This window comes from Manis javanica, chromosome 6 (genome assembly GCF_040802235.1).
Source record: "Manis javanica isolate MJ-LG chromosome 6, MJ_LKY, whole genome shotgun sequence".
Classification (NCBI taxonomy): Eukaryota; Metazoa; Chordata; class Mammalia; order Pholidota; family Manidae; genus Manis; species Manis javanica.
Genome location: NC_133161.1, coordinates 5,541,009 through 5,568,728, shown reverse-complemented (window position 1 = coordinate 5,568,728; position 27,720 = coordinate 5,541,009). Strand labels below are relative to the sequence as shown.

At 56.8% G+C, this 27,720-nt stretch overlaps 3 protein-coding genes across 9 annotated transcripts in view; 1 reads left to right on the top strand and 2 right to left on the bottom strand.

Annotated features, from left to right (window-relative positions):
• Nucleotides 1-16,892, bottom strand: part of KCNH2 (potassium voltage-gated channel subfamily H member 2) — a 60,855-nt gene extending 43,963 nt beyond the window's left edge. Inside the window, exon 1 of one of the 4 annotated variants that reach the window (XM_073238220.1) lies at nt 16,799-16,892. The gene's annotated coding sequence lies outside the window, so the exon portion shown is untranslated. Of the gene's footprint in view, nt 1-4,009; nt 4,151-16,352; nt 16,466-16,798 lie in introns of those variants that run through there. The other 3 variants (XM_017651670.3, XM_017651668.3, XM_017651671.3) reach the window with 3 other exon arrangements.
• Nucleotides 42-17,388, top strand: NOS3 (nitric oxide synthase 3). Of its 2 annotated transcripts, none has more exons than XM_073238218.1 (26): nt 42-240; nt 1,574-1,676; nt 2,009-2,157; nt 2,289-2,538; nt 3,846-3,937; nt 4,030-4,171; nt 4,297-4,436; nt 4,526-4,700; nt 5,259-5,360; nt 5,933-6,127; nt 6,243-6,316; nt 6,520-6,664; nt 6,898-7,002; nt 9,672-9,739; nt 10,053-10,169; nt 10,279-10,453; nt 12,271-12,403; nt 12,532-12,610; nt 12,742-12,929; nt 13,493-13,665; nt 13,921-14,131; nt 14,219-14,306; nt 15,347-15,468; nt 16,294-16,442; nt 16,793-16,987; nt 17,086-17,388. In XM_073238218.1, the coding sequence occupies exons 1-26, from the start codon at nt 83-85 to the stop codon at nt 17,245-17,247; spliced, it is 3,690 nt and encodes a 1,229-aa protein (XP_073094319.1). In that variant the 5' UTR covers nt 42-82; the 3' UTR covers nt 17,248-17,388. The 2 variants fall into 2 exon arrangements, with proteins under 2 accessions (XP_073094319.1, XP_036855092.1); XM_036999197.2 differs by having other exon boundaries at nt 43-240; nt 2,376-2,538.
• On the bottom strand, nt 7,202-26,243 carry ATG9B (autophagy related 9B). Of its 3 annotated transcripts, XR_012132052.1 has the most exons (16): nt 24,860-25,557; nt 24,695-24,738; nt 24,460-24,524; nt 24,104-24,265; nt 23,461-23,602; nt 21,221-21,975; nt 20,880-21,033; nt 20,473-20,652; nt 19,654-19,890; nt 19,364-19,497; nt 19,107-19,203; nt 18,842-18,965; nt 18,616-18,757; nt 16,795-16,981; nt 16,359-16,478; nt 7,202-7,635 (listed from the first exon to the last, which is right to left on the bottom strand). XR_012132052.1 is itself a non-coding variant. In XM_036999201.2 (15 exons), exons 2-14 carry the CDS (start codon nt 25,395-25,397, stop codon nt 18,630-18,632), a joined length of 2,760 nt encoding a protein of 919 aa, XP_036855096.2. In that variant the 5' UTR covers nt 25,398-25,476; nt 26,092-26,243; the 3' UTR covers nt 17,567-18,465; nt 18,616-18,629. The 3 variants fall into 3 exon arrangements, 1 of the variants encoding a protein (XP_036855096.2); XR_012132051.1 differs by lacking the exon at nt 7,202-7,635 and having other exon boundaries at nt 16,275-16,478; nt 16,799-16,981; XM_036999201.2 differs by lacking the exons at nt 7,202-7,635; nt 16,359-16,478; nt 16,795-16,981 and adding exons at nt 17,567-18,465; nt 26,092-26,243 and having other exon boundaries at nt 24,860-25,476.
• Nucleotides 26,244-27,720: the final 1,477 nt, after the last annotated feature.

The window sequence follows — 27,720 nt, the reverse complement described above, 5'->3', positions numbered from 1 at the left end:
AGCCCCCTCCCACTGACGCCTCCCCTTCCTAAGGAAAAGGCCCAGGCTCTGCTTGAAGCAGCAGAACTGAAGCAAGGCCAGCATGGGCAACTTGAAGAGCGTGGGTCAGGAGCCTGGGCCGCCCTGCGGCCTGGGGCTGGGGCTGGGCCTTGGGCTGTGCGGCAAGCAGGGCCCAGCCTCCCCAGCACCTGAGCCCAGCCGGGCACCAGCACCTGCACCCCAGCCTGCACTAGACCACAGGTGAGGGCCACCAGGGTTGGAGCAGGTGGCAGGAGAGTGGGTGTCAAGGCCTGAAGCCTGGGGCTGGGGAGGGCAGGAGCCTGCAGCCCAACCAGGAGGGCCAGGTCGCCAACACAAACTGGCTATCAGCTTGGAAAGAACAGGATGGTCGGGAGGCTCAGACAAGAGACCAGGATCAGGGCCAGCAGGAACAGGTGAAAGTCAGCGGTAAAGGTGCCAGCTTTCCAGGTTTGAATGGCCAGGGTTTAAATGCTGCTCTGCTGCCAAACTGTTTGACTTTGAGCAAGTTATTTAATAATTCTGATTCTACATATATATAAAATAGGGATATAGCATATTTATCTATGGGGTTGTTGTAAGTTTATATAGCTCTGGCGAGCCTTCAAGAACCAGTAAAGATTATTTAAAAAGAAAGTAAGAGGCTGGGAGGGTAGTTATGGAAGAGTGAGAAGATGGATCTCACGGAGAGGGAGAGAGCTGGGCCAGGACACTCAGGCCCTTGGGATGGGAGACTGAGAAGACAGCACAGGGAGGCCCTTCCCCTGCTCCAGGACTCCCTCTTAGCGGCCTTCAAGCCCACAGCTAACCTGGCAGCGCCAGCCCCCAGAGGGAGCTTTCAGGGACAGAGGTCTCTGGAGAGAGGAAGGACATGCTGAGGCCAGGCGGAGCACCAGGCCAGGCTGGGCGGCTGGGCTGCAGGCAGCTCCCGGGGAAGGGCTCCACACAGACGCCCTGAGGCCCGAGTCCCTCCCTTCCTCCTCACTGCTGGCCTGGCAGCTCTGGGAGGAAGTGATAAGGCCTCTGAGGCTTCCCTTCACACGATGGCTGCTGTCAGGAGGGGTGTGAGTGGGGAGGGAAATCTGGGCCTGAGGAATCCCTGCTGGGGCTTCCCTCTGCTCAGCATGGGCTCCATCCCCCTCTCAAGGTAGGGCTCATCACAACTTTGGGGGGTTGGACACCCCATGTTCACAAAAGGCAAGGTGGGCCCTGCATGGGGATGAATACCCAGCCTGGGGCCAGGCGCTCAGGAGCTCAGCGCTGAGCATCCGGAGGATGTGTAGGAGCTAGGTGGACCCGGGTGAAGAGGCTGTGAGCTCTGCCTGCAAGGCCCGGCTGGGCCCCTAACTTTGCTGAGCCTTCGTCCCTCAGCTGTAAATTGGGTGTAAGCACTACACACCCCTAGGTTGCTGTAAGGGCTGAGAGACCATGTAAGAGCACATCTGTCAGGCCAGCAGTAAATCAGCAGTACTGGTAGCGCTGGAGGCAGGGGGTTGCTTCTCTGGGTACATCCAGAAGGAAACACCCCTCCTCCGTGACCCCCGGCTCCCAACAGCCCCCCGCTCACCCGGGCCCCAGAGGGGCCCAAGTTCCCCCGTGTGAAGAACTGGGAGGTGGGCAGCATCACCTACGACACCCTGAGCGCCCAGGCACAGCAGGTAAGGCCCAGAGCCCTCCCATCCCAGCTGAGGCCAGAATGGCTGAGGCCTGCCCTCCGGAACGGGCCCCCGGTCTCCAGAGGCCAGAGAGCTGGAGGAGCAAGGAGCGCGCATGCTCAGTGCTTTGGTGACTCTCAGCCTCTGGCTCTTGCCCCAGGTCCTGCACTGACCCAGCCCAACCTCACCCCTACTTCCAGCCTCAGCCCCTGCCTTGAGTCCACACCTCCCCAGTCCAGACCTCCCTCTGCCCCTCATCCCAGGGCCGTGCACCCTGATCTGGTCCTCACCTTTGGCTCCCTGCTCTCTCCTCCTCTGCCCCCACCCCAACCCAGGATGGGCCCTGCACCCCACGACGCTGCCTGGGCTCCCTAGTATTTCCACGGAAACTGCAGAGCCGGCCCTCCCAGGCCCCTCCACCTGCTGAGCAGCTGCTGAGCCAGGCCAGGGACTTCATCAACCAGTACTACAGCTCCATCAAGCGGTGAGACCCTGCCCTGAGGCCCACAGCCCGCCCCGTCCTCTGCCCTGGGGTCCCTGTCCTGATGAGGCCTGGAAACATGATTACCTCCCTGGAATCCACTCCTATCCCCCGTCCTGATGCCACCCACACAGGACCAGAGCTCAGCACCCACCAGCCTCCCTCACAAGCCACACAAAGCCTGAGGGCCACACAACTTCCTCCGTTCCCGTCCCCCACAGGAGTGGTTCCCAGGCCCATGAGCAACGGCTTCAGGAGGTGGAAGCTGAGGTGGTGGCCACAGGCACCTACCAGCTTCGGGAGAGTGAGCTGGTGTTCGGGGCCAAGCAGGCCTGGCGCAACGCTCCACGCTGTGTGGGTCGGATCCAGTGGGGGAAGCTGCAGGTGTGGCTGGCTAGCAGTGCCTAGGATGGGAACTGGGGACCCAGAAGAGAAGAGGGGTGCAGGCAGTTCCTACAGCTTCCCTGGGAGTCCCAAGCAGTGGGGAGATGCCTGCCCACTACCTTAGAGACCGGTAGCCCTGGGAAGCCATCAGCTCCCTGGCTAACACCTGGTTGTTAGACCCCCCATAGCTGTGCCTTGGCTGGAGGTGGGGGAAGAAACAGCCAGACACATGGAGTTGGAGAGGGCAGCTCAGCAGTGATCCCTGGAGGGGGTGCTGTCAGAGCGACCGCAGCAGCCTTCTGGAAAAGCCCCCCCACCCCCAGCTGCTTCTTCCATGTGGGCCTCGCTTTCCCAGCCCAGCCTCCTCACTCCAAACACACTGCTCCCTTCCAGTCCCCAGTGCCCTGGCCCCACGCAGTCCTTCACACCCCACCACATGACTCAGAGCCAGCCTGGGTTACTGGAACAGCCTGTGACCTGGCACTATGAGAAGCAAGCTGACCCACAGGGAAGTTGACCCATGACCTTGGCCTCCTTAGCTATAACTGGCTACCAAAGAATTTGGAATGAAGCCACATGCTCAGTAAATCCCAAAGGAGTCTTGAATAAAAGAACAATTCTGTCTGACACTTGCATGCCCTTGCAGTCTTCAAAGCCCTAGCTCAACTGAACCCACCAGAACTTCCACATTTGACCCCACTCACCGCACATCCCTCCCTTGGCCCCAGGCCAGCCACTGCCACCCACAACCCCTGTCACTAACACAAGTCTCCTCCTCCCTCCAGTAGGAAAGGGACCTCCCAGCCTCCTGCTGGGCCCCCACACTCAGCCAGTCAAGATGTCTCCTCCTACATCATAATGTTAGGATGGGCAGAGTCCTTGGAGGCCACCTAGGGCAGCCACCCCCTTCCTATCATCAGAGTCGGGTGACTGGCACAGTCACCTGCCTTGCTTGAGCACAGTGGCTAATGGGGAACTCACTACCCACACCCCTAGGGGGCCTCCCCGTCAGTTGGTGCCCTTCCCCAATCAGTACTTTGGCAATGACTGGGCGCCCCCCGCCATACCCGGTACCAAGTCAGCTTCTGCAGGGGTAGGGAGATGTCCCGACCAAGCTATGCGGAGGGTGTGGGGTATAGGACAGAGAGGGTCAGTGAGGGCACAAACGGCCAGGGCGGCTTCACAGAGAAGGGCTGCGGAGGGGCACCTCTGGCCCTCGAGGCTCCTCCCCCTCTGCTCCTCACTTTCTCCTGGGGCTGACACTGAAGACCCCCTCTCCCTCCTGCCCCCCGGCCTTGGCGGGTCAGGTGTTCGATGCCCGGGATTGCAGCTCTGCGCAGGAAATGTTCACCTACATCTGCAGTCACGTCAAGTACGCCACCAACCGGGGAAACCTTCGGTGAGCAGCCCTCCGCGCCCGCCGGGCCAGACCCCACCCCTCCCCGAGGCGGCAGCAAACCGGGACTCTGACCAGCTCTCCTCTCGCGTCAGCTCGGCCATCACAGTGTTCCCCCAGCGCAGCCCCGGCCGTGGGGACTTCCGAATCTGGAACAGCCAACTGGTGCGCTACGCGGGCTACCGGCAGCAGGACGGCTCCGTGCGGGGGGACCCGGCCAACGTGGAGATCACCGAGGTGGGTGAGGCCTGGGAGTCCGGTCAAAGAGTGAAGCGGGAGAGGGGACCCTTACTGAGCTGAAGGATGGGAGGTGCCGAAGAAGAGGGCCCCCTCACACCTGCTTCCGGCCCTGCTCCCTGCAGCTCTGCGTCCAGCATGGCTGGACCCCCGGAAACGGCCGCTTCGATGTACTGCCCCTGCTGATCCAGGCCCCAGATGAGCCCCCAGAACTCTTTGCCCTGCCCCCTGAGCTGGTCCTCGAGGTGCCCTTGGAGCACCCCACGTGAGCATGAGAGCCTGGGTCAGGTGGTGGGAGAGGTCAGGAAGGCAAGGCTCCACAGGGAGCCTGACCCTTTGCTCCAACACCCCCAGGCTGGAGTGGTTCGCAGCCCTGGGCCTGCGCTGGTATGCCCTCCCAGCGGTGTCCAACATGCTTCTGGAAATTGGGGGCTTAGAGTTCCCTGCAGCCCCTTTCAGTGGCTGGTACATGAGCACTGAGATCGGCACGCGGAACCTGTGTGACCCTCACCGCTACAACATCCTGGAGGTAAGGACCAACAGGGAGGGTAGAGGCGGGCTTGCGGGGAGCTGCACGCCCCACCCACTCCAGGGCTAGAGCTGTTGACTCACACAGAGAGCCACAGAATGTCATCAACGGAGGAAACAGATTTCAGGTCCAGGCTGCCTCCTAAAGTAGAACTTTGGGGAGGGCTCTGGAACCACTGAGGTTGGGGCAAAAGGATGGGGGTGCATGCGTGTGTTTGTGCCTGTGGGCAAATATGTAGCTAATTTCTGAGGATAGGATCCATAGCCCTAAAGCTTTCATCAGATTCTCAAAGCAGATCGTGACTCAAAAACTGCTAAGACCCATTATAGAGATGAGACTTTAAGGACCAGAACTAAGAAGAGGTAACTGACCCAGGGTCCCTCTGTGTGCTGCTGGCATCTTGGCATGTGAGAACTGAACCAGCCCCAACTAAGCAGTCAGGCTTCCTGATGGCCACCCACCCACCTTCACTCCTTCCACTCACAAGTTTGAGACAGATTTGCTCTCTGCACTCTCGACCACCCCATCTCTACCAATGCCATGCACCTCTGCTCCCAGGATGTGGCCGTCTGCATGGACCTGGATACCCGGACGACCTCTTCCCTGTGGAAAGACAAGGCAGCAGTGGAAATCAACTTGGCTGTCCTGCACAGTTACCAGGTGCATGGCCCAGACAGGCCAGGAGGGCAACTTAGAAGCTGGAAAGACAGGGACACACTTAGAAGCTGGGGCAGTCGCTGGAGACAACTGGAAAGAGTTTCGTAGTCCAAGTGCCATAGGGCACACTGGGCCTGCAGATCAGGGGACACAGCCACACTACTGCAGGTGCTGCAGTAGGGGGTCTGGTGTGTGTCAGGAGCCCTGCTGATCATTGCACCTGCAGGAATGCTGGTCCCCAGGGCATACTGGGTATTGTAATTTGTGGGACTCAGTGGATTCTGGGAACTAATTTCAGATGGAGGGTGTGCTGAGCATTTTAGTTTGAGCAAATTAATGCCTGCTGAGTACTTCTATGGGTCTTAAAAGTTTAGGATACTTTGGCTTGGTGGGGGGCTATTGCATGCTGAACTTAAAGCATGACTATGCATGCTGTGAGGGGAGACACTGGTTTGGGGGAACACAGTGTATGTTACATCTGGAATGACCCAGGGCTCAGTGGGGTTGCAGCTGACAGAAGTACGGGTCTCCAGGCTAAGTCTAAGCCCATACATCCCCTCCCTCCCTCATCCCAGCTGGCCAAAGTGACCATTGTGGATCACCATGCTGCCACAGCCTCCTTTATGAAGCACCTGGAGAATGAGCAGAAGGCGAGGGGGGGCTGCCCTGCTGACTGGGCCTGGATCGTGCCCCCCATCTCGGGCAGCCTCACCCCCGTCTTCCATCAAGAGATGGTCAACTATATCCTGTCCCCTACATTCCGCTACCAGGTGCCTACCCCACCGGTCCTTGCCTACTGAGGCCAGCTCTAACTAAGCAGCCCCAGGGGGTTTCCAATCTTTCCTTTCCTTTCCTTCCCTCCAATCCCCCACCAATCCCCTGCAGCCAGACCCCTGGAAGGGGAATGCAGTCAAGGGTGCCGGCATCACCAGGAAAAAGACCTTTAAGGAGGTGGCCAAGTAGGTGCCCTGGAGTTCTGCCCATCCCCCTCACCCAGGGAGACTAGCTCCAGTGGCGGGCTGGGTGGTGGGAAGGCATACCACCCTCTCCTCCCACCACCCTGTGCCCCAAGACCTTGCTGTAAAGGGGCCCAGACCATGAGCCTGGGGAGAGGCCCCGGCAGCGTGCACCTGGGACCACCTCTCCCCACCCCTGCCCACAGTGCAGTGAAGATCTCTGCCTCACTCATGGGCACCGTGATGGCAAAGCGAGTGAAGGCAACGATCCTGTATGGCTCCGAGACCGGCAGGGCCCAGAGCTACGCACAGCAGCTGGGGAGGCTCTTCCGGAAGGCTTTCGACCCCCGGGTAGGGCTGAGCCCAGAAAAGTAGGAATCTGGGGGCATGGGGGAGGCACATCTTCATCTACACCCTGGAGAGGAGAGGGCCACAAGCCAGGGCCCATGAGGAATGCCAGGATCCACAAGGATTCAAGGATCAAGTCAGAGCCTGAATCTTGCCTTCCAGGGAGGGCCAGAGTAGAAGGACCAGGGGCAGCAGGGCCTGAGTCCCTGGGACATCTGTCTTCTCCTCGTCTACAGGTCCTGTGCATGGATGAGTATGACGTGGTGTCCCTCGAGCATGAGACGCTGGTGTTGGTGGTGACCAGCACATTTGGGAATGGGGATCCCCCAGAGAATGGAGAGGTGAGGCCTGAACCTGGGAATGAGGGAGACTCAAACTGGAGAGGCTGGGCAGGAACCCTACCCCCCGACGGAAAGTGGAGATGGCCCGAGAGTTCCCCAGAGTGGGAGCATGGACATTCCCTGGGGCCCAGGAGTCTGTGCGAGCCATACTCCTGGACCACCCTGGGCTGCCCAACACACACACACCTGCTTGACTATGTCTCCAAGTCATCTGCACTATCAGTGCAAGTGTTTAATACATAGAAAGCACTTCTTTTCTGGCTCGTGAGGTTAGCCCGTTCTCGGGCATTGACAAAAGGGGAAACAGTGATGCTCCACTTCATGTGCGACTTTAGCTTTTGCTTTTCTGCTTTTCTCAACAAAAGTAGGGAGCACTGCTCAGATGTCAACAGCAATTAGGCAACTTCACTTTCTGGGCAAATCTTCAAAGAAACAAGCCAGAGTTATCACCACTGAATACTGTGTTATTAACCATTATCTTTCAAGCTGCCCTGTCTCTGGGCTGGGCTACATTCACTTCTGGTGCCCTTACCTGTTTTGGCTTCCAGGTGACAAATGCCTTCTGAGCACTAAGTGCCTCCTCCAGCACCCTTCTACCCTGCTGCCCATTTCAACCTCATTCTGCTTTGCCTTCTGTACAAAAACAAGATTACCGACTATTCTTTAATATGAAAGTAGCATTTACACCTACATGACCACAACCTTCCCTAGTTTTAGAACATTTCCATCACCTAGAAAATCCCCTTGTCAACTCCCCCAGCCAATCTCCTTCCGAGTCAAACTCCCCATCAAACACCCCCACCATGTGACCACTGTCAGCTAGGCTAGCCCACCTAGCACATCACAGAAAGGGGAGCACACAGTACTTAGCCTGCTTTGGGGGCTTACCTCACTGTGAGTGATTCAGTAGCTCAGCCCCCTCCACAGCCCAGCTGTGCTCCCTGTGAGACACACCCAGTTTGTTTCTCTATTCTCCTGTTGATGGACACTTGGGCCATTTCCAGTGTTTGGCTATTATGAATAAAGCTGTTATGAACATTCTTGTACAAGGCTTTTGTGGGCTTATGTTTTCATTTCTCTTGAATAAATACCTAAGAGTGGAATGGCTGGGTCATTGGGTAGATGTATATTCAACTTTTTTGTTTTTAAACTGCCCAACAGCCAAATGGGATGAAGTGCACCCTTAAGTTCTGTGCATTTCACTATATGTAAATTATACCTCAATTTTCAAAAAAATGTAGAAATAAACTCCACAGAAACTGGGTATATTTATTAAAGACACCAACAAGAATATTTATAGCAGCATCATTCATAATACCCCTACACTGGAAACAATTGAAATGACTATCAACAGTAGACTGGATAAATACATTGTGGTCTATTCAAATGCTATTCAGCAGAGAGGGTGAATGAATTACAAGCACACAGCTATACAGATGAATTTCCAGACGTAATGTAGAGGGGAAGAGGCCAGACTCAAAAGAATACAGACCACAGGATTCACTTTGTATCAAGCTCAGAAACAGACAAAACAAATGTGTGGTGTTCTAAGCAGGTCATCAGGGGTGGAACAGGGATGGTGGCGACTGGGAAGGGGCACCAAGGTGACTTCTAGAATGCTGGTGATGTTTCTGAATGGGATGCTGATTATACAGGTAGGTTCAGTTGTGAAAATCTATACAGCTGTACATTTATATGTGTGTTTTGCTATATGTATGTTACACTTCAATAAAAGATTCAAAAAGTGAAATTAAGGTAGTTCATGCTAATTATGGTGAATCTGTAGACCCACCACTCAAATACATCTACAGTTAACATTCCATTTTGCCACATTTTGCTTTTTCTTGTGTGAAGGTTGTTCCATGTAGTTTTAAGCTGTTTCTGTGGTAGCATGTGATGCAGCTCAACCTTCTAGAAGATGTCAGTGCCATTAGTGATCAGGGTAATGCAGAGAGACTGAGAGCTGTTCCCACCTATCAAAGTGGCCGAAACAGTAAGGACTGTCGCGTCAGTGTCAAAAGGAATGAGGAAAGAGCACTCTCCCACCCTGTTGCTGGAGGAGGATTTGACCACCCCATCAGGTTTTTAGATCCTCTAACTGGGCAATTCCACTTCTGAGGACCACCTACTGGAATATGCAAAAGAGGAAGCAGGTATAGCTGAGTGTTTGAGCATTGTTTATAGACCACCCCCATGACCTCAGTCAGAGAGAAGGCCCATACGTGTGGTACACACAAATGAAAAGATACCACGTAGCCATTCGAAAAAATAACGCCAGTCTGGAAGGATGTCCATGAAAGATTATTGATGATAAATAGGTAAGTACCATATGGTCCCATTTTTACTTTTTTTAAAAAAGTATAAATACAGATATGTATATACATACAATGGAAAAGGGCTAGAAGGTTAACACCTGTCAATAGCGCACATGCCTTGGGGGCCAAGGCTGGAGAGAAGACAAGGGTAGATTTTCTCTTCTTTTACTCTACATGCTTCTGTAATGTTTCCAAAGGTCACTACCTCTTTTGAAAATTTTAAAACAAATTAAAATTCAAAGTTACAAATAATAATAATAATAATAACAAGGGCCAGCCCAGTACAATTTTAAACTTCTGTGTAGTACAAAATAAAACAAATCTAACCGTGATGCTAACGCTTCCCCTCACTAGAGTTTTGCAGCGGCCCTGATGGAGATGTCAGGCCCCTACAACAGCTCCCCTCGGCCAGAACAGCACAAGTGAGTGGAGGTGGGAGTTTGGGGGAGAAATGGAGGCCAGATGTGAGGTGGCCTGGGCCCATCACAGCCTCTGGCCACCTGCCTTCCTGTGACCTGCCCACTCTCAGTCTGCAGGACCTTCAGGCGCCAGTCAGTCCTGAGGTCTCCAGAGAGGGGAGGGAACAAAGAGCAGGACCTGCGAACGCAGAGACCCTGGGATGCAAAGCCAAGCCCAAGGACAGGGCCTTTCCTTTATCTGTCCCCTGGCTATTTCTGGGCCCACCCCATGTCTCCAGTTGCCCATGACACCCATCTCTGTCTTCTCTCTCTCCAGGAGTTACAAAATCCGCTTCAACAGCGTCTCCTGCTCAGACCCACTGGTGTCCTCCTGGCGGCGGAAGAGGAAGGAGTCCAGTAACACAGACAGCGCAGGGGCACTGGGCACCCTCAGGTCTGGGAAGCTTTGGCCAGGGGAGGCATGCCAGGAGGGCAAGCTGCCTAGACACACGTGGGCTGGGGCCGGGGGCAGAGGGGCTCCAGTGACAGTCCCTGCACCTCAGGTTCTGTGTGTTCGGCCTGGGCTCCCGGGCATACCCCCACTTCTGCGCCTTTGCTCGGGCGGTGGACACACGGCTGGAAGAGCTGGGCGGGGAGCGGCTGCTGCAGCTGGGCCAGGGTGACGAGCTGTGTGGCCAGGAGGAGGCCTTCCGCGGCTGGGCCCAGGCTGCCTTCCAGGTGAGTCCCTAGGCCCATCCCCACTCCCGGCCCAGTCCTGGACTCCCCCCACCCCCAGGGTCGGGGTGGAAACCTGCAGTGTTGAGGATGGAGACCTCACTGCTGCCCTGTGTGGGTCTCTGGTCCATTCCTGTTCCTTCCAAAATCCGCCCTCACTTTGCCACTTCACAGCCAGCCCTTCTGGCTCATGAGTAGCAACATGGTCCTAACAGCACCAGAGGGGCCTGGCCCAGGCAGAAGAGAGCAGACAGGCCCTGGCAGGTGCCAGCTTCCAGTCGGGCATAGGCCGGACCCCTTAAGTGGGTGCACAAAGAAAGGGGGGTACAGGGCAGGGCCCCCTGTCTAGGGGGGCAGGCTAGACGGAGAGGGAAAGGATCAAGAGAGCATTATACAGAGACAAGGGCAGAAGCTGAGGCCAACACAGAAACTACAGGTAGTCCAAGGCCAGCAGGCTTGGGGTGGCGCCTGGACGAGAGGGGGTCCTGGGCCGGGAGAGTGCGAGGAAGGGCTGGTTCCAGGGCTGTGACTTTCTAAGCCTGGGCTTCCTCTAGAGGCAGCTCGGCCTGGTCTGGGGGTGTGCCTGGAGCTGAACAGGACTCCTTTTCCAGGTCCTGACAACGTTCTGGGGCAGTACAGCCCCGCCAGGGTTCCCAGGGTTGAGCTTGGCAGGTCTGGACTGACGGAGACGAGGACATCCTAGGGGGTGGGCTGGGGAGGGTTTGGTGGGGAAGAGGGGGTCAGGCTTGAGAAACAGACAGGCCCAGATTGGGAGGAGAAGGGGGAATGGAAGACAAGATTAAAGAAGACAAATGGAAGCAACGGAGTTGGGTATGGACCGCAAGTTGGGTCTGGGTCAAGAGGAGGAAGCACATAAAATTTCAGGGATACTGCTTTGGAGGCATAGGGTCAGCTAGAGCAGCAGCAACCAGAAGCAGGAAGACTCTGAGCTAACTCGGGTGGTAGCAGTGGGGGTAGGAAGGAAGGGAGGGGGCCGAGAAAGGAAGGAAGAGATATAAGACTTCACACACACAAAAGAAAGATTAACAGGGCTGGTGACAGGGGGTGGGTGGAGAGGGAGCAACCAGTCATGGATAAGCACTAGGTTTCAGGCCTGGGACTGGACAAGCAACTTGCGAGACTGGTGCTTGAGCTAAAACATAGGATAGGCACCTTCCCAGGGTCCTGCCCCAGGGGGCCCCTCCAACTCTTGTGAGCAGTACAAGGGAGAACAGACCAGCCAGAGAATCCTCCCATATCCACCGCACTTGGTGTCTTACTCCAGGGTTTTACATAAAGTACCTCATTTAATCTTCATCTGAACCTATGAGCTGTAGAGGTGGAGAAACTGAGATATGTGAAATATAAGTATAGGGGAGTCAGAGCTTGAATACAGGTATGAACATGTAGATGCGTTCACTGAGGGCTACTCTGTGCTCCCTGGGACACAAGGTAAACACTCACCCAATCAAGAAGCTAGTGGGTGACAAACACAAACACGTGCAGAGGGATAGCTAGCACAGTGGCCCCACCAGGAAATGTGCTGAAAAACAAGGGCCCAGCAGCCTCAGCATCTGCTTCAGTCCCATTCTCCCTCCTGCTACTAGGCTGCCAGTGCCACAGGTGGGAGCCTCCAATGGGCACCTCCCGCTCCAGAGCCCAGGCCCCTCCACTCCCCCGGCCCCAGGAAAGGAAGGTGGCAGCAGCTGGGGACCCAACAGGCCCGGCTCGATGCCCCGTATCAGCTGCCCTGAGCTCCTCACTGCTCAGGCCCTCCCTGGCAGCCTTAGGTCCTCAGCCCTCACCACCCTGCCCCTCAGGCCTCCTGTGAAACTTTCTGTGTGGGCGAAGATGCCAAGGCTGCCGCCCGGGACATCTTCAGCCCCAGACGGAGCTGGAAGCGCCAGAGGTACCGGCTGAGTGCCCAGGCTGAAGGCCTCCAGCTGCTGCCAGGTGCGGCCCTCACCTCCCCCTCATCTCATCTGCTGGCTCTCTGGGCTCCCTGGGCTCCCAGTACTAACTCTCAAGGGCCAAGCCCTGGTCCCTGGCTCCATCTCAGTCTCATTTGCCTCCCCCTACAGGCCTGACCCATGTGCATAGGAGGAAGATATTCCAGGCTACAGTCCTCTCCGTGGAAAACCTGCAGAGCAGCAAGTCCACGTGAGGAGGGCTGCCTCTCCACCCCCATCTGCTCCTCCCCCTCCTTCCCAGGCCCCTGAACCCTCTTCCTCCCACATTCTCCTTCCCCTCGCCTCCCACACCCTATAACTGTCCCCTCTCCCCACCCCCAGTCGAGCCACGATTCTGGTGCGCCTGAACACTGGAGGCCAAGAGGGGCTCCAGTACCAGCCAGGGGACCACATAGGCATCTGCCCGCCCAACCGGCCAGGCCTCGTGGAGGCACTGCTGAGCCGCGTGGAGGATCCACCTCCACCAGGAGAGCCCGTGGCAGTGGAACAGCTGGAGAAGGGCAGCCCTGGTAAGCAGGCATGGTCTGGGGCATAACAGTGAGCACCTACACCATCCCTTTGCCCCAGGGTCCCCTCAGGTTCAGGACCTGGCAGAGGGCTGTCACCTCCACTCACAGCCAGCACCACCTATGCTCACAGACTGCTGTGCTACCTCCTGCCAGGCTGGCCTTATTGCTGATGGTCCATAGAACTGGCTTCTTTCTCAGAACCGCCCCCACACCCACAAAAGGCTGCTCGCTCCCTCCCTCTGGCTCCTCCCCCAGTGGCCCCCCTAGCAGCCCAGCCTGCTCTGTAACTGTCATTGGGTCTACCTTTGGCTGCACTAGTGCCTGGGTTAAAATAAGTTGGGCAGGAGAAAAGCAGAGGTGCCCAGACCAATCCAAACCAGCCAGGGACCCCAAACACACTCACACAGGGGCTGCCCGGACAGGCTCACCACCACTGCTCAATGGAGAGATCTCCAATAAAACACCTCAAGGCATGGTCAATCCGTGTGTACCCCGCAAGAAGCAATCACCACCCCAGACAAGGCTGGCTCCTTCCTCAGAGCTTCCCTGTGCACCACCCTCAGGTGGCCCTCCCCCCAACTGGGTACGGGACCCCCGGCTGCCCCCATGCACGCTGCGCCAGGCTCTCACCTTCTTCCTGGACATCACTTCCCCGCCCAGCCCTCAACTCCTTCGACTGCTCAGCACCCTGGCCGAAGAGTCCAGTGAACAGCAGGAGCTGGAGACCCTCAGTCAGGTGGGGAGGCCGCTCCAGTGGGAAGCAGGGGCTACTGAGGCAGGATGAGCTCGCGGGAAGGGGAATCCACCAGGCTAACATGAGCTGAGGCTTTAAGACGCAGCTCCCGAGTCAGTTACCCATCTGCAAATTCTCCAGTTGGCCTGAACTGAGGAGGGAGAAACCCCAAGGAGGCTCGGCGCAGGAGGGATCACGCAGGGAGGCCGACAGGCAGGGTTGGAGGTCCCACGCCCCCTGCAACCTGCCCCTTGCTAGGACCCCCGGCGCTATGAGGAGTGGAAGTGGTTCCGCTGCCCCACGCTGCTGGAAGTACTGGAGCAGTTTCCGTCGGTGGCGCTCCCTGCTCCCCTGCTCCTCACCCAGCTGCCCCTGCTCCAGCCCCGGTACTACTCTGTCAGCTCAGCACCCAGCGCCCACCCAGGAGAGATCCACATCACAGTAGCTGTGCTGGCATACAGAACCCAGGGTGAGGCAGTGGGGGGCCAGGGCCAGGGCCACACGGGGACCCTGGGATGGGCCTCTCACTTGGCCCCTCTCCTCCCTGACCCCCTAGATGGGCTGGGCCCCCTGCACTATGGAGTCTGCTCTACATGGCTAAGCCAACTCAAGACAGGAGACCCTGTACCCTGCTTCATCCGAGGGTAAGTGACCACGGTGAGGGATGGAGGTGGAAGAGGCCTCAAGAAGAGAGTGTCATCTGAGCCAGGGTGGACAAAGTGCCACACGGGTGGCCAGGGACAGATGAAGGATTTGGTGGTTGGTCACACAGCGTGAGGGTGAAAGCTTTGGTAACAGGTGTGATTGGGAGCGGGGAGGAACCACTTAACATATCAAAGATGAGATGTCCAGCTGAACCACTTCGGAACTTTGTCAAAGCCTGGGGCTTTCACTGATTTGGACTTAAGAGTCCTGCCCTGAAACTGCAACTCCCAGAGACAGGGCTGGGATTTGACCAGCAGGCCCTGTCGCTTTTAGAAAGTCTACTGTGCCCCTTGCTACATCCTTGGGGTCATTCTGATGTTGGGACACATGGCACCTGGTAACTCTGCCCTGTTCAAGGGCAAGTCCCCACTTAGTCCAGGGAGCACTAGTTAGGGTACAGTATCACTGAGGACTCAAAGAAAGTAAAGGACCTCAAGATACCCTTCCCTCATGCTGTGTTCCAAAGTGTGCTCCACCCAGCAGCCAGGAGTTGAAAGTCTCAGATGGGACTAAAAAGAGCTCCCATGACGGCGCCAGCTTGGCCTAGTAACTCAAACCCATCCAGGAGGCTAACTTACAAATGAACTGTACGAATATACTGAATATAAACCAAATATCAATATTAAGGGCAGGTTTTAAAATAAGTACTCAGTGACCCCATCATGTACCAAAAGGCTGTCCTTGCTGTCCCACATTTTCTACCTCTCCTAAAATGAAACATCAAAACATTCTTCAAATCAAACTGTGCTATATTTCTTTTGACCCAAACTCCAGAATGCACAGGTCCAGGGAGTCTCTGTAAGCAAAGTTCTTTCAATAAACACATCATGCCAATTATGAGCTAAATGCTGTCATAAACATTTGACAAGTATTAACATTTATCAGTGGAAGTTGAGTTCTCTTCTCTCCACTGCCCCAGGCTGGTAAGAATGGGGGAGCTGGGGAAGCAAAGGGGGCCTGACAAGTGGTTCTTGGCTAGGGCTCCCTCCTTCCGGCTGCCGCCTGATCCCAGCTTGCCCTGCATCCTCGTGGGCCCCGGTACTGGCATCGCCCCCTTTCGGGGATTTTGGCAGGAGCGGCTGCATGACATTGACAGCAAAGGTGAGGCTGGGAGCCAAGGGAATGACTGGGGGGCAGGAGGGAGTCACATAATCTAGGGACAAAGGAAGCAGGAGCTGCAAGACAGGAACCAGGTAGGAAGAAGGACAAGGAACAGGCCACAAAGATTAAAAGAAACTTCGGAGACCAAGAGGACAGGGAGAGCTTAGAGACAAGGGCAGGGCGCTGTTGTTCTGGCTTCCTGGTGCTGGGCACAAAGTGGGTGTTGGACTGGATTAAGGACAAAAGGACAGAGGGAACTAGAAGTCTGGGGAGGATGGGGCTGGGACTCAGAAGACAGAAATGTCCCAGGTGGACTCTGGACTGTACTGGAGTTCACCTAGGTATGTCCAAGACTGAAGGAAGCTACAGGGTGTTCAAGTTGGGCACAGGGTACCCAGGGCAGCTGGTAAATCAAAAGATGGGAATTGTGACTGAGAGAAAGGCAGAAAGTATGGGAGTTGAAGGCACCGGAGAATACAGGGTCGGAGCAGAGAAGGGAGTCAGTCCTAGAAGGAGTCCCAGAACTGGAGTGTTAGATGGAGCAAAGGGCATAGAATTCTGAGCCAGAAGCCCTACGTTCTCTAACAGTGCCACCACTGTTTAATCCACCAGAGGGAAGTCACACCTCCTCTGAGCTTCTTATCTGTAAATCAGTGTCTCAGGCTGGGTCTCTATGAAAGCTTCCTGCACTCTCCTAGAGGCCAAAGCCAACCGTGGTTCTTTCTGCCCTGAGCTGTCAGCCTAGGCATGGGTAGCCAGTGGGACGTGTCGCTAAGGCTGCGCCCCCAGAGAAGGGGCTCTCCCAAGCCTCAGTGCTGCTTGCAGGACTGCAGCCCGCCCCCATGACCTTGGTGTTCGGATGCCGATGCTCCCAACTCGACCACCTTTACCGCGACGAAGTGCAGGATGCCCAGCAGCGCGGGGTGTTTGGTCGCGTCCTCACAGCCTTCTCCCGGGAACCCAACAGTCCTAAGGTGGGGGACCCTGAAGGGCGCGGGGATAACCTGAAGCTAGGAACAGGGGGAAGGAACCACGTGAGCTCCAGCGGAGCACCAGGCTCAGGCCCAGCCACGCCCCCTCCAGCGCGCGCCCTCCGCCCGGCCCCTCAGATCCCACCAAGCGGCACTCGGGCAGCCGCCCCCACCCGCGCGCCCAAGACCCGGTTTGGTTTCACCCACCTTACCCAAGGCCAGCCTCTCGTTTGGCTCAGCCTCTCTAGATCCCGCCCCAGCCGCTTAAGGCCCCACCGGGCCCGCCAGGAGCCTTTCCGCACCCAGGGCCCACCACCTACCCCGGGCCCGCCCCTAACCCCGCCTCTCCGCAGACCTACGTGCAGGACCTCCTGCGGACAGAGCTGGCAACTGAGGTGCACCGCGTGCTGTGCCTCGAGCGCGGCCACTTGTTTGTCTGCGGCGATGTCACCATGGCAACCAGCGTCCTGCAGACGGTACAGCGTATCCTGGCGACGGAGGGCGTCATGGAGCTAGACGAGGCCGGTGACGTCATCGGCGTGCTGCGGGTGCGGAGGGGCGGGGCCATTCCGGGGGCGGATGGGCGGGGCCGCTCCGGCTCAGACCTGCGACTGGGGTCCTGACCCTTTTAACTCTTTCCCCGCAGGATCAGCAACGCTATCACGAGGACATTTTCGGGCTCACGCTGCGCACCCAGGAGGTGACAAGCCGCATACGCACCCAGAGCTTTTCCCTGCAGGAGCGTCATCTGCGGGGCGCAGTACCCTGGGCATTCGATCCTCCCGGCCCAGACACCCCGGGCCCCTGAGAGCCCCGTTGCTTTCCTCCCCAGTTCCCGGAGAGGGACCCTCAGTCGACCCGGTCTCTGCCGCTCTCCCGTCGGCCTGGCCAGGACCAGCCCTCTCTCCCTTCCCTCCCGAGGTGGCTCCCCAGAGTCTGCTCAGACTCACCTAATTCCCAGGAATGAGCAAAATCTCTCTCTCTAGGCCTATTTCCCTACCCGAGGTCTAAATTTGGAAGGCCCTTCCCAGCAGTAGGATTCCAGGGCCTCCTGTCACCCCTGTCATGTTCTTTAGGTGAATTTTAGATTCCCCTTACCTCTCCTAGGAGTATCTTGAAACCTAAGCTCTAAGTCATTCAAATATTTATTATTGAAGATGCAACCATACAAGACTGGACCAGATGCTATGAGAGCTACTAAGATCCTAATACAGGCCCGTCGATTAAAATTACAGAATGGCAAGCTTTATCTCTTAACTTGTGCAGATGTAGGAGGTGGTGATTCTTTGTCAAAGAGCCCTGTCCTGCATATTCTGCTCTGACCCAGCACTCTAGAAATGTGGTTTCCAGGCAGTCACAGGCAGTTCTCCCGGGTTGTTCCCTTGCTCTTGACTGAGAAGCAGGTAGAGCTCTCAGTGGCCAGGAGTGGGGATGCCAGAGACTAAGGTCACAAACATGTGCAACACAGCCGTGAGCAACCTTTACTGCTTATTTCCGGCAGGATGAGGAGCCACACCCGCTTCCTCAGACGTCACTTCTATGCTGAACTCCAAAAACGTCAGCCCTCTCTAGAGTCTTTCCACTCACAGTCTCTATTCCCAACTTCCACAAGTCCAATGGGAACCTGAGAGCCAGGCAAGCTTGGAGAGTCCACTGCCTGGCAGGTCCCAGCCCTCACGGTTTCCCTTACATTTAGCTAGATCTCTGCCTCTCTGCCTCAGCCCCACCCTCCACCTTGAGGATACTTGGGGACTTCTTCCCAGGCAACCACTCTAAGACAGTTAGTTGGAGAGTGGCCTCTTAGGCCCTCCACATGAGGATGATCATCTCTAAGACTTGTTTCCAGATGCCTTCAGCATCTCTCCAAACAATTCTCTGCTCTCTGAGCCAGGTCGTCGCTAACCTCCCATGTCCTGCTCAACTAGAGCATCCTTGGGCCTGTAGCCTAAGAAGGTTCTCTAAAGAGGGCTCGGCGTGTCCTCCCACTCCACCTCCTGATCTCTTGTGGCTGGGGAACCTGGGGAACCTGGGGGAGGAGAAGGCTCATCACAAGCAAGTCCAGGAGTTTAGGTTCCAGACCTATCACCTCCAAGTCTTACTGTTTCCATCCTCCAAGTCTGGCTTCACCCAATTTCCTATTCATCCCTCACCCCCATCCCAGCTAGGCAATACTAACCCTGAGGAGCCTTCTCAGTCAGTGCTAGAAGCCTGGCCAGGCTCCTTCTGGGTATCTGTAGTCTCCTGAAACCTCCCAGGGAACAGATTCTGGGTCCTCTGGGTTCTCCACTGCTGTCTGGGGCTGGTGGCAGGACTGGATCCTGGTGAGAAAAGCCATCAGTTGGGCTGTGCCATGATGCCTGCTGTCCACCTGAGCCTGTCCCCTGCACACCTGACTGACTCACCATCACTCGACCAGGATGGCTTCTCCTCATCAGGCGAGAGTGTCTGTGAGGGGCTGGCCCAGGGCCTGGACAGAGAGGAGGCTGAAGCCTCACCCCACAGCTCCTGTTGCTGCTGTTGATGGAGCTAAATGGAATGAAGAGGAATAAGGAGCTCCCTCTTGGGCCACCATGTGACGCCCAGCTCCTCTTGAGTAGTACATAGCTCTAGTCTCCATTCCATTTAGCTGCTTTCTCCCCACATTCTCTTTGGCACTCCTCTACTCACCTGGTGCAGGTAGATGGCATGGAGACTCATCTCAGCAGAAGCAAGCTCTGGGAGCTGGGCCAGCTTCTGGCCCCCAGTTCCTCCTGGAGACACACAACTGCAACAGAGTGCAGTAGATCAAAGACATGCCCCTCCCTGCTGTACCCCATGGCAGGACCAGCCTTGATATCCCCTTCCCAATTCTCCAGGGCACACTCCTCCTGGAGTATCCACCCCACCACCCCAGCTCTCCTGTATCTCAGGACCCCACCTCTTACCCTGGGTCCTGAGTAATGCGGGAAATGGAGGCCAAGAAGCTGGCTGTGGCTGCAACTGGGCAGGGGGCTGTGGGACTCAGGTCCCGTGGAGGCAGGAGGGGGTGCACCAAGAGGTTGGCCAGGAAGGCCTCAGGCTGGAAACAAGAGCAGAGAAGGCAGAAGGGGTGAGAGGAGGTCTAAGGAAGGCAGGAAAGCAGGTTGAACCAGGGAGCAGGTTAATACAGAGGGTGAGGCAGAGAGGAGATGGAAGAGAGGATGGGGTTTGTGGTGAGGGCAGAAGGCAGACTCACCAGAGGTGAGGAAGAGTCGCTGAGCACCCCAGGTGTGGGAGGGCTGCGAACAGAGGTGGCACCCCAGGTGGCTGCGTCTTGTTGTACCCGGCCCCGAAGGTGCCCCAGGAACTTGGAGCTGTGCCCCGGGGGCTGCCATTGTGGATGGGCCAGGGAGAACCTCATCAAGGAGAGCTCGGTCTTCCCATCCTCCGCTCGCTGCGACTGTGAGGCTTCTGTCTGTCCCTCGGAGAGCCACTGAAAGCAAAGACAGTCCTTCAGGCACTACAGACGTGGGTTTTATAGCTGCAGGGGGCGCCTAGTGGGGCAGGCAGAACAGGAAGGAAATGCTAGCCCCATTTTCCAGGTGAGAGAACAGAGGCTGCAGCAGGGACTTGCTCCTGATCACCGAGACATACAGCAGCGGAGCACGACCTAGGTCTAGACCCAGCACGAGGACAGAGTGCAGCGCTCACTGTCTACGATGAGACAGCCTGTACACACTGGACCCCAGCGCTGGCCTGGCAGCTTTGGTCTGGAAGCCCAGCCTTACTCCAGCCCCATCCACCGACCGGCTGGTTTCTCAACCTCTCTGGTGATTTTTGTTCCCATTTTACTGGCATTATGATATGCCATTAACTCTATTAGGGTTCCACACACATCATCTCATGTAACCCTCGGACAGCCTTGCACACTGGCTACAGTCATTGTCTTCATTTGACAGGTAAGGCCAGTGAAGTGACTAATTCAAGGTTACAGGTGGCACCCAGCTCTGCTTTGACTGAGATGAGCAAACTCCCACCTACCCACAACCTCACCCAGCCGGAAAAGGGCTCTAACCTGAGGGTGGCCATGACGCTGCACATCCATAAGGGCAAAGGAACAGATGTCCCCAACTCCAGCCACATCCACCGTGAAGTGATGAAAAAAGTCAATAATCTCCAGGGCACGAGGACAAAACCAGAAGAGCAGAAACAACGGGGTGAGGAGAGGGGACAGGAGCTCCTTCAGGAGGGAGACCTGGGGACGCAGGGGTGAGGCTGAGAAGGGGTTGCTAAGAAAGCCCATCCTCTGATCAGGACCAAGAGGTCCCCAAAGACACTCTCCGGGGCAGGAAACCTCCCAACCGGTCACTACTCTGCCCCTGGGAGAGCCAGTCCCCAGCGCCTTTGTCCGACACCCTCTCCCAGACCACGCGGGCTGCACAGCCTCCTCCGAGCCCCCCTTTGGGCCTCGATATTGCTCACCGCTCGGTATTGCAACAGCCGCGCCATCTGCGGGTAAGCGCCGTCCCTGCTGGTAGCGCCGGGCTCTTCGGGGAGGTAGTGCATGTGGGCCAACGCCGCCTGCAGCAGGAGCTTCGGGGAACGACCACGGCCCTGCTCATCAGGAATGAAGGACCTGGAAGGTGGGATCCGGATGGAGAAAGGACCTGGAGTTAGGATGATGTGCGGATGGAAGGCCGGGCTGGGGGCCCGGGGAAGTGGGAGGGGTAGGAATTCACCGGAGGCTCGGCCCCAGGTCAGAGGAATGCCCCCGCCCCCACACAGTTCCCCACCCCCTCCGCGCCCCCGCCACGCGCCGGCACCTGGCCACGGTGGCCGTGACCCCGAGCACAGTCATGGCAGTGAGCACGTGCTCCACTGCGAGCACATCCTCGTCGTAGACAGTGAGCACGAGCAGCGCGGCGAAGAGGGCGCCGGAAAAGAAGACAAGCTGGCGGGCCAGCAGCGCGAGCAGGGGCGCTGGGGGCGCGGCGGCGCGCAGGAAGGCGGCGGCTGGACGGTAGGCGCGGGCCAGGCGCGCGCGCAGCTCGTGCGGCAGCTCGTTGAAGTGGCGCAGCTGCAGGCGGGCCAGGCGGGACCAGCGGCGCACCCCCAGCGCGCCCGGCTCGCGGCGCAGCAGCTCCACGTGGCTGTAGAAGGCGTGCAACACCTGCCAGGCCAGCACCAGCGGGCTCAGCGCCAGGTTCACGCCGGCCAGCAGCAGCACCGTGCGCCGCAAGTGCGCGGCCAGGGCGCCCCGCTGGTCGCTGCGCTTGTAGGCGTCGGGCAGCTCCCAGCCGCCGCGGAAGAGTGAGAAGGGCCCGCGGAAGAGGAGCAGGTCGACGTTGAGCGCCAGGCCGCGGCTGAGGAAGGCCACACTGCCTCCCCAGGGCAGCGCGCAGCTGGCGGGCAACAGGCCCTTGTTGGCCAGCGCCACCTGGTAGTTGGTGTAGCGCAGGATGCGGTGATGGACGTCCAGCTCGGTCAGCGGCCGCGGCTGCACGCACAGACCCCCGCTCCTCTGCAGCGCCAGCAGGCGGGACTGCACCTCCGCCCAGGGCACCGAGCCGAGCTCCTCCTGAGGAGACATGCAGCTGAGCGCCAGCGCCCTACCCTCCTCTGCAGCGTGGATGACGAGAGCTACATCCCTCATCGGCCCTCACCCCACTTTCCACACCCAGGGTCTGTCAGGAGTGAAACCTGTCGCCTTTTCCTCTCAGCCACCTCTTGTCCTCCCCTAAGCTTGTAACTAACCAGGGGGCACTTCCTCCTTGCTTTCATCCTCTTAATTGTGTTCCTCAGGCCCCTGCCAGTCCTGGGGCCCTGAGGCAGGTGCTTCCCAGTGACACTTCATAAGCTAAACCTTTCAGGTATTTGATCCCAGCTCATTAAGAGCAGATTTTTCCGAGTCCCTTGCAGCCCTGCACACACAACTGCAGCAGGTGGGGGAACTTGCCCCTTCCCATTCCTACCGTTGGTCCAGAGGCCTCACCACCTTCTGCCTTCGCACGCTTTGCCCCCAGCCCCATCCTATTCCATTACCAGATAACCTTCCTAAAACACCGGCTGAGTCCATGTCTGGGATGGGGGCTGCCAGCTCTCATTTGGATCTCATCTGAAAACCTTTCTTTAGCCCAGTTTCACCCAGCTGCCCCTGTGCAGCTCAGTCAGGTCTTTCGGGGCCAGCCTCTCCAGGCCATCCCTGGTTCTGCACCCCCCCTGGAAGGTATAGGGGAGAGAGAAGGAAGGAGGGGAGCCAGAAGGGCCGGCAGCCTCCAGAAGAGCAGCGCTCTAACTGCCGCTCTCCCCTCCCTGTGCTCCCCAGCCCTCCGGATCCTCCCGGTGTCTCATACTCCCTTGCTCAAGGGGCTGTTCAAAACCTCTCCCCTTGGCTGTGCAGGAGGGCTGTGCAGAAGGCTCCGGACTTCTGAGGAGAGCATGGGGAGCCGGCTTCAGAAGGAAGCCTTTGAGCTGTGACTTAAATAAAGAATTTATGAACAGAGCGAGAGGGAGCGTGAGCAAGACAGGGAGGAAAGAGGGGCAAAGCGTGACCAGGGACAGTGCAGGGGCCCACACGGTGGCTTACTGCAATAGAGGTGAGGCCAGAAAGGGGGGATGGGGTCACCCACCAGGGCCTGGCAGGACCCACCTGCAGACTGATGGGTCCATCTCATCACTGCTGCCCACAGATGCTCATTGCTTCCCTGTTCCTGCATCAGGGCTTGGAACACCTCTGCAGCTACCACCTTTCCCACCCCACCCCAAATTCCTCCTGTTTTGTAAAGCCAGATAACCTCCCTTCCTCAATACCCATTGTTGTAACCACAAGCACGTGACTATAAATCGTCTTCTCATCTAAACCAACTAAGCTCTTACTAGGAGGAGAACCAGGTTTTATAAGTGGTGGTACCCCACCTCCCAATGTTATTCAGGCCTAGGGCAGGTGTCAAGGAGGCCTATGGCCCACTTTCCAGTGGGTCCTTCCATCTGTACAACCCCCACTCCCCCATTGCCCTCTGCCTCTGACCCAGCACCCCTCCACAGACATGCCTGCCCAGCTCACCGGGGGGATGTGCAGGGCCTCCCTGTAAAACACCTGGATGTCCCAGTAGCTGAAGAGGTTGCAGACTGAGCGAAGCAGCTGGAACAGCCAGAAGGCCGCAGCCAGGATCAGAAGGAAGACCAACAGGGAGCTGGAGCGGATCCTGTGTGGGGCAGGACAGAAAGCCGCAGAGAGGGTCCCGGTAGAGAGGGAGGTTGGACTTGAGGAGTGATGGGAAAGTCACAGAGAGGGACGCCAGCTAGATCCGTGGTTCTCAAAGTGTGAGCCCTGGGGTTTACAGAGACCCTTACAGATGTCTGCAAGGTCAAACTTTTTTCGGGTAATTTAAGGTTTCCTGCTGTTTTCATTTTTATTGTCTCTAGGGTGGAGCTCCCAGAGGCCACATGACAGTGCATCTATACCGATGGAACGTGTGTTTATGCATTCTTAGGTTAGGTTTTAACGCTGTTCTCAGCTTTAAGCTCTAACAAGGTAAACATGGATAGATATGATTTTCATAAGCAGAGCTTTTGGGGGTTTTCAATCAACTGTAAATGTATTAACGGTGTCCTGAGAACTGCTGATCTAGATCAAGGAATGAAAGGAGGGCTCTAGACTGCTCATGTCCCCCACCTACTCCTCCTCCCAAGCAGCTGTCACTCACCGCTGGGTACACTGGGAAGAGGGTAGGATCACATCTGACAAGGTCACTTTACTATGGAGTAGCCCACGTCTTGTCCCATTATTTGGTTGGTTGGCAAAGAGAACGTTGTAATCCACGCAGCGAAGGAGGAAGGTTGTGAAGGTGATGATGAAAACGAATTGTCTGGGAGGGCAAGGGATGTGGTGATGGGGCTTGAGGGCAGATAGGCCCCTGCCCAACCTCCAGCTCAGCCCCAGTGTCCTCCCCACCCCGCCAAGCCCCTGGGCTGCTTGGGGAGGCCCTGGGTAGACTAGAAGCAGCAGGCACGACTGAAGAAGCAAGAGGACAGAGCCTGGGGTCTGGGGCCAGCATCTCACCCGAGCTGGAAGACGTCCTCCAGGAAGATGCAGGCAAAGCCGTTCCTCTGGTGGTAGCTGTAGATGTAGCGGTGCGTCAAGAAATAAGGTACAAGGGCCTTCCCTGAGGACGCTCCCGCTAGTCCCCCAACAAACCGAAACCTGCTGTGCCCTCACGGCCTCCCTTCCAAGGACGGCAGTGCCAGCCCAAGGGGCCCTCCCATGCCATGGCTGCCAGGCTGAGCACAAAGGATATCTTGGTGAAGAAGCTGTCCAGGTTCTGGATGTGGTGCCAGGAGCCTGGGCACAGAGGGGAGAGCATTGGAAATTGGCTCTCACCTCAGTGACCAGTTCTCCATGCCTTTGGGAGCCCCTAGGGAGCCCCTTCCCCAACCCACTTCCCCCACAGTCCCACACCCACCTCGGAGTCCTTCAGGCACATGAAGGAGGGGCTGCTGCTCCTCCCCATGGAGAGGTGAGTCTTGGGACCCCTCGGGGTCACAGTCCTCCAGCTGCTCATAATCCTGCTCAGGGATCAGAGGGCCTATCCGCAGCCCAGGAGGATCCTGGGGGCATCGGCGGGAGGGCAGGGGAGTCTCCGAGCCCAGGGGTGGGGTGGAGTGGGAACCCAAGGATGGGGGAGCAGAGATGGGTGACATCAAGGGTAGTGCCTGTGTGGGGGCGGTGGCTGGGGTGGGGAGGGCACTGTGGCGGGTCTGAGAGGCCCCTGGGCACAGGGGCCCCGGGGCCACAGGAGAGACTGACGACGACGACGGTGAGCTTCTTGTGTGAGAGGAAGGGGATGGAGAGAAGGAGACCCTCCCTCCCCCGTGCCCTCGTCGTGGAGAAGGAGGAAGAGGAGGCAGGGGCGTGGGGAGGAGGGGCACTGATCCAGGCCCCAGATCTCCCCACCGCCCCATCCGCCCCCTGCCCCCCCCCCAGCCCATTCGCCTCACCATCAGGCCCTCCGCTTCTCCTGAAAGCTTGGAAGGATGGGAGCTGCCGCTGTTTTCACAGAGGTCGGGGTTGCTGAGCAAACTTCAACAAGGACGGTGACAACAGCACAGTGACTCAGGTGGAGCAGCCCTCTGGCGTCCCAGCCTCCAAGTCACCTGTCTGACCACTCATACCCCTACCAGGGCAACCTGCGGCCAAACCTCTCAGGGCCCCGCCTCCATGCCTGGGAGGGGTGTCAGCTGGAGAGGCAGGCGCGGAAGCACCTCACCAGAGCAGACACCTGTTACCCCATCTTCAGACCTCAGAGTGGATTTAAAGGGGAGGCCAGAGAGTAGCAGCCAAAATAAAAAAGCCAAGGAAAAGGGTCAAAGGATATAGGACTACAGGGCCAAGATGTTAAATCTTTGATTCCCTAAAAATTGGTCCCACTTGCCTACACACAAACATACAGTGATCAACACAGAATTGCTTTAAAACCAAAAACAGGAAGGGAGGGAGGGAGGGAGGGAAGCCTGAATGTTTTGTCTGAAAGAACTAAGGAAGGGAAAAAGGGAGATTGCCTGACTTTGCAGCCAGGTTGGGGGAAACTGAGAGGAGAAGGAAGTGAAGAAAGGAGAGCCAGCTTTCTTGGATGCGAGAAGTGATTTTGGAGCTTACAGTAGAAAAAGGGGCTCTTGGAAGTTCCATTATGTTTACCTCTTTATCTTCTGAAACCTTCCCCAATTCCTGATCCAGTTTCTGGGGCCCCTGAGAAACACCAGGGCTTAATGGCAGTGGGAAGCTGGGGTCCAGGATTTGGAAGGATAATCTGAGTAACCAGCGATGAGGTGACTGGGTCGAGTTCCTTGTTGCCGCCTCAACAAGGAGGAGGCGGCCCAGGCAGCTGGTTTGGCGGCTTGTCCAACGCCATTCTCCAGGCCCTGAATCACAAGGTTTCCTAGGGAAGCCCATTCCTTAGGGGCTGACTCAGCCATCCAGGTGTCAGGGCCTGAGGGCTTAGGCCTGAGGGCTGACGGAGGGGCCAGTATCCATGAAATGGACAGAGGACCTGAGTACTTCCCAGATTGTTCACTGGAGGCATGTGGAGGCAATAGTGGAAGTGCCCACAAAAATCTGAACCCAGATATGCCTGTTTTTCTCCTTATGTACCTCCTTCCTGGGAGGGGATTGTCATAGTAGCTCAAGCTCAGGCCCCTTCTAGAGGTGGCATCCTAGTGATCAAAATGGAATTGCACTTTGCATCAGGGCTAGGAAATTCTTACTATTTCTTTGATGCATCTGTCAAGATGGGTTATGTGGGGTTTTAAAGGATCTCTCCCCTACCTCGTTCACCCTGATATTCCACCATATGCACATTAGGACCTCTCCCATACCCTCCCCTTTACACCCAGCCCCAACTCAAGCTAATCCTGGCACGTTTTCCTACCCAGTTACCCCCCAGAACCATCAATTAACAATCTCCCTACCAATAGAAGTCAATTTACTATAAAGGGCATTGTTTTCTTCCAGGCATTTGGAGAGGAATGGGGGTACAGATCAATGAGACAGAGCCACTACCCAAAAAGAAGTCACAGCCCAGTGGTGGAAGCAGCTACGCAGTTATATAACAGGAAGACATAAGCGCTATTCAGAGGTGCAAGAGCAGCATGGTGGGAGCCTTAGGCAAGTTGGCCTGACCGCAGTAAGGAAGGTATCCTCGGGGAGATTGTTCTGAAGGTGTGCCTTGATAAGGGCCTCCGTAAGAGTAGTTCTCACAAAACAGCAGCAGAATCACAGAACCCAAGAATGGACTAACAGTTACCAAAGGGAAAGGGACTGGGGAGGATGAGTGGGAAGGGAGGGATAAGGTGGGGAAAAAGAAAGGGGGCATTACGATTAGCATGTATAATGTAGGGGGGCGCACGGGGAGGGCTGTGCAACACAGAGAAGACAAGTAGTGAGTCTACGTAATCTTACTATGCTGATGGACAGTGACTGTAATGGGGCCTGTGGGGGGGACTTGGTGAAGGGGGGAGCCTACTAAACATAATGTTCATGTAATTGTAGATTAATGATACCAAAAAAAAAAGAGTAGTTCTCAATGGCTAAGTAAGGGGAGTATTAGGATCCCCAGGAGAGTTTTCTCCGGATGTCTGACCCGCCTGGGTGGGCGGGGTGTGTGGCAAGGCAAGGCACGTGCACCTGTTTTGAAAAAACTCGCCAGCCGATTTTTGTCCCTTCCTCCCCCAGAATCAGGCCTCTACACTCCCTGGGGACTCCGGGACATCTAGAGTCGGCCGGGAACACCCTCAAGAGAATGGCCCCGAGGTCAGTGGCTGACCCATT